At 41.9% G+C, this 7,844-nt stretch overlaps 1 gene segment (V, D, J or C); it reads right to left on the bottom strand.

Annotated features, from left to right (window-relative positions):
• Positions 1 to 3,297: 3,297 nt before the first annotated feature.
• LOC105532943 lies at positions 3,298 to 3,863 on the bottom strand. The segment is given in 2 exon segments: positions 3,298 to 3,707; positions 3,794 to 3,863. Coding segments are annotated over 2 exon segments (456 nt in total).
• Between the last annotated feature and the right edge of the window lie 3,981 nt (positions 3,864 to 7,844).

Raw genomic sequence — 7,844 nt, 5'->3', positions numbered from 1 at the left:
AAACGGTGAATCCGTGCATCTCAGAGAACACAGAACAGCAGGAGACCCCCTTCATCCCAACACACACATTTAGGTAAATCTTATTAAAACTGCTGAAAACCAAAGACAAATAGAAATACATGCAGGCAAGTGGAGGTGAGTAGAGGGGGGATTCCTTCCAAAAGAACAGAAAAGATGATGACAGCTTTCTTCTGGTTAAAACCTTATAAGCACGAGGAAAAGTGATGGTGTCAGTGAAGTGTTGGAAGAAAAGCCAACCCATTATTTTATAACCCATGGGTGTTCTCTAAAAAGTGAAAAAATCAAGTTCTATTTCTTATTGACAGCTTGAAAGACTCAATGAATCCATGCCCTCAGGAGACCAGTGAAAATTATTTTGAAAAATCACAGGGTTTGGAAAGGCTCTGACAGCATACAGCAAGTGAAGAAACATTTATTCAGGAAAACCTAGAAAACTCAGTAAGGCTGATCATCGTATTTGATCTAAGATGCTCCTCCTTCCACATCCCAGCTCAGCATGATGGAAACTCCACTGCAGAAGATGCAGCCAAGAAGACAGGACACCTTCTTCCAGCTCCCACCAGAGGAAACTCTTCCCCAGGGGCCAGGACATTGGCCCTCTGACCCTGCCCACAGCACGTGATGCTGAGGCTTATTGCTGGACAAGGGCTACTGAGAGCCGGAAACTCACTTCTTCCACGGAGCCCCATTCAAGGATGGAGGCTCTGCCCTGGGTCCAGAGCCACTGGGAACATCGGGTCCCTGGTTTCTAGCTCTGTCCTACAGCAGAGGTTCCATCCCACAAGAACCAAAGTACTGGGAACATGGGAAGCTTCTACCCAACCCTCCACTTAGCGCTCATCTCCTACGCTGAGGAAGAAAAAGCTCAACTTTGTCTCCACCTGTAGAACCTTGTTGAGGAGCTCTGTCCCAGGAGAGAGGGGGCAAGGGAATTCAGTCATAACATATGATCCTTAATTTGGTCCCAAATGTCCTAACTTCAGTAACAACAGAATGTGGAAAAGTTCAAAGCCTGCCAGTGCTCTCAAAAACAGTGGAGGGTGTAGTGGAAGGCCCTTGGAACGAGATGGGTGGATGCACGGGAGATGCAGACTAAACTGCACGGCTGCTGGCTTGCAGGAGAGAACCAAGGAGGGGGAGAACTGGGGGATGTTCTCTTGTGGTTGGAACAAATACTGGACACTGTTCCAAGGAGCCAGTGTTTGTTTGCTTCAGTCTGTGAAGCAATTCAAACCTCAGTGCATGGTTGAAGATAGATTTTTCCATCTGCATGTGGCGGAGCTCAACATCTGGGCCTGGTCAGGAAAGAGGCAGAGAAAGCCCAGCCCAAACCACTGACACCTGAGGATGACGGTGGGGGCTGACAGCTGTGTCCCTTTGATCTTTGAGACTGATTTCTCTCACTTAGCATCATGTCTGGAGTTCACCTGTAATGGTTTATGTTTCGGTCACTTGTTTTTTTTTATTGCTGATGGTGTTCAATTGATAGATGCTTCCTAGTTACTTCACCTATTCAAATTTTGAGACATTTATATTATTTTTAGTTTCTGACACACACACCCACACGCAATATCTTGAATATTTTAATAGAAGTTATGTGTGAATGTAAGATTGTGTTTCTCTAAAGCAAATATTCAGGAGTGGGATCTTAGGGTCAGGTGTTAAGTGCATGTTTGATTTTGGAGAAAACTAAAACTTATTTTCCTGAGCATCTGTTTCATTTTGCATTCCTGTTAGCAATGATTTAAACTCTAGTAACCTGGCATGCTCACTGGCATTGGTGTTATCTGTATTTCCTCTTCATTTCAGTCATTTAAAAAAGTGTGTGGTGGTGTCTCATTGTGGACTTGATTTCAATTTCTCTAATGGAAAATCCTGTTGAGAGCCTGTTTATGTGCTTCTGTGTCATCTGCACATCGTCTTTGATGAAATGTCTGTACAAACCCTTGTCTAATTTATCCATCGGTTGTTTCCTTTTTATTCACAGTTGAGTTCTGAGGGTTCTTATTATAATCACATTGGTGGTTATATGACTTGCAAACAGTTTCTCATCTGTAACCTGACATTCATTTTCTTACAGTCACTTGAGTAGAAAAAGTTTTTAAATTTAATGAGGTCAACTAATATCAATTTCATTTATTGATCACATTTTACATTTCAATTTTAAGATCATTGGACAACTCTTAATTATTGTTTATTGTGCCCATTATATAATGTCTCATCATCTCCCACCTTGTGCCCTCCCATCCTTCTAAGTCTCCAATGTCTGTAATTTCTCTCTACATGTCCTTGTGTACACACTGTTTACCTCGCACTTGTAAGTAATAACGTGTGACATGTGACATTCTGTTTGTGAGGTAATTCACTAATTATATTGTCCCCTAGTTCTATGCATCTTGCTGCAAAACACACAGTTTCATTCCTTATTGTGGCTGGCTAGTATTGAACTGTGCATACATGCTATATTCTTTTATAAAATCATCCATTTGAGGACACTCCGTTTGACTTATGTGCTACTGAGAATAGTTTTATGGTAAGCATAGAAGTGTGGGTATCTTCTAGAAATAATGGTTTATTTTCCTTTGGGTAGTTGCCCAGTAGTGGGATTGCTGGACCAAATGGCAGGTCTATTTCTAGTTTTCTGGGAAATCTCCATACCATTCTCCATAGAGGTTGTCCTCGTCCACACCCTCATCAACAGTGTCTGAGAGTTGCCTTTATTTCCCATCCTCACCAACATCTGATAGTTTTGAGTTTTTAGTAATAGTCATTGCAACTGGTGGAAGATGATATCTTATTGTGATTTTAATTTGCATATCCCTGATGGTCAGTGATGTTGAGCATTGTTTATATATTTATTATCCATTTCTATGTGTTCTTTTGAAAACGTCTACTCATGCCCGTTGCTGATTTTAGTGGGGTTATTTGGTTCTTGTTGCTGTTGTTGTTGTAGAGTTGTTTGAGTTCCTTGCAAATTCTTCATGTTCGTTCCCTGTCACAGGCAAAGTGTACAAAAGTTTTCTGCCATTCTGCAAACTGACTATTCACTCTGTTGTTTTGAAAAAGAATTCTTTATGTTAATTAAGTCTCATCCGTCTATATTTTTTTTAGGTAACAGGAACCTTTCCTGCTGAATCTTTGCCAAACAGGAAACAGCTTCTGCTTGCATGAACCACTAGCAGGGGACATGCCATTCATTAGTAAAGAAGAGGGAGGAAGACAAGGGTCTGAGTCAGGTGGGGATAAGAAACCCAGGCCCTGGCAGGAAAAGGCATCTCAGCTACACTTTCCTGTTCTGCATTGGTGGGGAGGGAGCACCCCTGAGAAGCAGCCTGGGTTCTTGTACAGGAGGTGCCCTGGGCTGTGTCTCTGTGGTACCCGTGCACAGTAATATGTGGCTGTGTCCACAGGGTCCATGTTGGTCATTGTAAGGACAACCTGGTTTTTGGAGGTGTCCTTGGAGATGGTGAGCCTGCTCTTCAGCGATGTGCTGTAGTATTTACTATCATTCCAATAAATGCTTGCAAGCCATTCCAGGGCCTTCCCTGGGGGCTGACGGATCCAGCCCACACCTGTTCCAGTAGTGCTGATTGAGAACCCAGAGAAGGTGCAGGTCAGCGTGAGGGTCTGTGTGGGTTTCACGAGCGCAGGACCAGACTCCTTCAAGGTGACCTGGGACAAGACCCCTGTGGAGAAAGCATAAGAAGATGAAGCCCACAAAGAAAAGAGCAGATGTTTCCCTTCTGAAGTCGTCCCCGACCACAGCACTCACAGGACGGGACGGTCAGTAGCAGGAGTGTGTAGCAAAGCGTGTCCATGGTGGGGCACAGGATTCACTGAGCTGGGCCCCGTGCTCGGCTTTTCAACCCACAGGAGGGTGGAGCTGGTGGAGATTTGCATCCCCTCATCTGAGCCCTACTCTATGGGGTGCACTCAGGTCTCAGAACTCAGTAGGGGAGTGCATCTGTGGTGAGGAACAGTGAGGAGCAGTGAGCCCTCAGATGTGGGCGTCCACATGTGCTCTCCATTGGGGACACCGTCTCATTTCAGGACCATAGCTCTCAGTCAAGGCTGTGACACTCCTGCTTCCACAGACAGGATCTTCTTGGATGTTCATGCAGGGGACATGCAACCTTCTGGTTTTAGTTCTAGAGGATTAGAGTAGAAATCAAGAGAGCTGCCGTTCTTCCTCCCTTCATGAGAAATGATGGTGGGCATCTGGTAGAGCAGGGGGCTCCCCACAAGCATTCTGATCAAAATCCTCTTTGATTAGGGGGAAAGTGATGATTTAAAAAAAAAAGCTGGAGAGAATAAATAATAAACATTTGTAAATAATTATGTAAAGATGTGAGTGTGCAGCTGTCATTCATCATTCATGATCACCACTGAAGAGAAAGTGTTAAAGTGAGAAGAAAGAGATGGAATCCCTGTGACAACATTTGTGAATCCCTAGATCCAGGCCACTAGAGACAGGGGATGAGCTGCTCCTCATGAGCGTGGGAATGACCACATTTCCGTGTCTCCTCCCTGTGGACGTATGTTTGCTACTCAACGGTCGTCATCCCCCCTCCGCCTGTGGATTTCAGGGAGGGCAGGTCAAGGGATTCCTGGGACTGGATGCTCAGAGTTAATCTGCAAACTACACTTTCTTGTTCCCTGATGAGGGCCCTTTTCAGGTGTCTTCATATAATGAATGTTTGTTAACAAAATAACCCAGTAAATACACTAAAATAAACTTTTCCAGAGGAGTCATATGTCTGCCTGTAGTCTCTGCATGTAGAACTATAAGCCACTGCTTTTAACAAGAAGGCAAAGTCTTCAGTTAGAATTAAAAATAAAATGCAGACCTACTCGTTGTTAGGGCCGGAGTCCATACTGCTTGTATTCTGAGCTAATTTTGCCACACAGCAGTTCAGCATCAGACATACATGCTTATGTGAAGGAGTCGTTGTGGGGACATTTGTGGTTTTCTGAGGGAAGAGTCCACAAAGCAATGTGTGTGCTTGTCTGAGGGAGGAGTCCACACGGGGACAGATGTGTGCACATATCTGAAAGTAATTGCCCATTTAGGGACAGTGTGAGCTAGTCTGAACTGGAGTTTGGGGAAAACTTTTCTCAGTTAAGGGAAGATGAGAAACCTCTGGGTGACCTGCTTGTCAGGAAGGAAACTGACTCACATGGGAGCCTGCTGAAAGAAAGGTATCTCGTGAAAGGAAACAACTTATACGCAAATGGGGAAAGTTACCTTATTCTTTATTGCCTGCATCTCATGCCATCGCTGCCCACACTGAGTAAAGTTGCCAGAGACTTCTATACAGTCTGCATTTCATTTTGGAGTTCATGACAAGCTACATACTTTTTTAAAGTTGTATATATTTAGGTTCACACTTGGTGTCATTAAATTCTAAGTGTTGACAAATTAAGTGTGTCATGTGTCCAACATTGCATATGATTTAAAATAAGTATCATCACCTTAATCAGCGCTCAATTCACTTACATGATACCTTCTTTCTAAATTCCTGGAAAATCTTCATATGCTTACTTTATCTATAAGTTGGTTTTATGAAATTTTAAATAAAATTATTTAGTGTATTTGAAATAACTACACTTTGAAAGGTGACACACACAATCTCTCACCTAAATAACGTTGGTAATTAGGGGATTCTGTAAGTCTAAACTGTAATGAAACTGCATAGAATCACCGTGCTTTAGTAGATAAACATGCTTCCAAACAAGTACAGCTTAAATCTGATACCACTGTGCATGTGACCTGAAATTGTGCAACTAAATAATTCAATGACATGTGATGGAGTGGAATTCTTCATATTGGAGTGGATGGTTATGAGCAGGCAAGGAAGAAAAGTTAAAAGTCTATATGTGGTATGACAGTAAGGTAAGTATATCGGTGTGTTCTCATGTTTAACGCAATATAGGTACAGAAGATTAGATATATAAATAGTTTCCATGTGCCCGTAAACGTGGGTTAATATTCAAATGCTACTGTTAGCTTAGAGTCCCTAGAATCACCGACACCACATTTAACAGTACACACACCCGACATCATAATGTTGTACTTTAATACAATTCTTCAAACCAGAGGCCAGAAATCCTTGGAGAAATGGCTGATTCTATGTATGGAAAATATAATACAGGAAAATGAACTTAGAATTTCTTGTAATACTAGGAAACAGGGAAGTGTTAAGAAACAAAAGGATGGTTTGTATCATAAAGATACAGAGTGCAAAGAAAATGAGCTCACATCCTCTAAATTAAAGTCTGGTTATTTGAGCAATAAAATGAATAATGTAGCATGGATCTACAACAGAGTATGAAGTAAACATCCCTGAACCATTTCTGAAATTAATAGATAATTAAATCAAGGAAAAATGGAAAGAAGGACATATCTCCCTCATAGAATAATCCAAATGACTTAAGTTGGTAGTCCTCTTATCAAGTAAGTGAAGTTTAAATACTCATTTGTTAATTGTGGCATGAGATTAGAGACATGGAAAATATTTTCAGTGTTAGTGGATTTTATTCTGAGTTTTCAGACATAATGCAAAAACATGAATCAAGAAATAATAAAACTTTACATGTTACTTTATCCAAATTTACACACACATGCACACACACAGACACAGAGATAAATATAAATGTTTCTGCAGTATACACTGATGAGGGAGTGAAAAGACAACCACAGACTTGGAGAACACACTTGTAAATTACGTATTTGCTAAATGGCATTTTTTAAACTTGATAAATAATTTTTATCTGCAATTTTGTATTTTAGATGCAGAGGAAGCCACAGACCTGAAGAAAAGCAATCCTTGACCTCCATCTGCACCAGTCCCGGGGCTGCCTCTGTCTTATGTGAGTGCTGAGTGTCCCCTTCAGCCCAGCCTCCTCACCTCTCTGCAGGAAATTTTGTGTCTTGTCTCACACTGACTTCCCATCACTTAGTTTCTTAAATACAGTGATACATGGCCATTTACTCTCATAGCAAGTTCTCAAAGTTGTATCTGGATACAGTGAGTCTACCCTTCAGAGAGTGTGCATAGTATATCTGATTTCCATTATACTTTATATCTACTACTCAATTCAGCTCCTTTCCTGGAACCTGGTGGACTCAGCTCATTCAGTAGCTACTGAAGGTGAATCCAGAGGCAGCATAGGAGAGTCGCAAGAACTTCCCAGGCTATGACAGGTGGGACACATACACCATGAACTACTAAGTAGCCATAAACAGGAATGAGATCATGTCCTTTGCAGAGACATAGATGGAGCTGGAGGCCATTATTCTCAGCAAACTAACACAGGAACAGAAAACCAAATACTACATGTTCTCACTTATAAGTGGGAGCTAAATGATGAGAACACATGGACACAGAGGGAAACAACACACACTAGGGCCTCTTGGAGGCTGGAGGGTGGGAGGACAAAGAGAATGAGGAAAAATAACTAAAAATTACTACTAAGCACTAGTATTAATACTGGGTGTATTAGTTTGTTTTCACACAGCTCATAAAGACATACCTGAGACTGGGAAATTTATACAGAATAAAAAGTTTAATGAACTCACAGTTCAACATGGCTGGGGAGGCCTCACAATCATGGCAGAGGTCTAGGATGAGCAAGTCATTTTTTACATGGATGGCAGCAGGCAAACAGAGAGCATGTGCTGGGAAATATCCCCTTATAAAACCATCAGTTTTCGTGAGACTTATTTACCATGATGAGCACAGCAAGGGAAAGACCTGCCCCCATGGTTAAATTACCTCCCACTGGGTCCCTCCCACAATGTGTCAGAATTCAAGATGAGATTT

Source organism: Mandrillus leucophaeus, unplaced genomic scaffold (assembly GCF_000951045.1).
Source record: "Mandrillus leucophaeus isolate KB7577 unplaced genomic scaffold, Mleu.le_1.0 Scaffold997, whole genome shotgun sequence".
NCBI lineage: Eukaryota > Metazoa > Chordata > Mammalia > Primates > Cercopithecidae > Mandrillus > Mandrillus leucophaeus.
The sequence above is the reverse complement of the archived record's forward strand: the minus strand, read 5'-3'. Positions and strand labels throughout refer to the sequence as shown.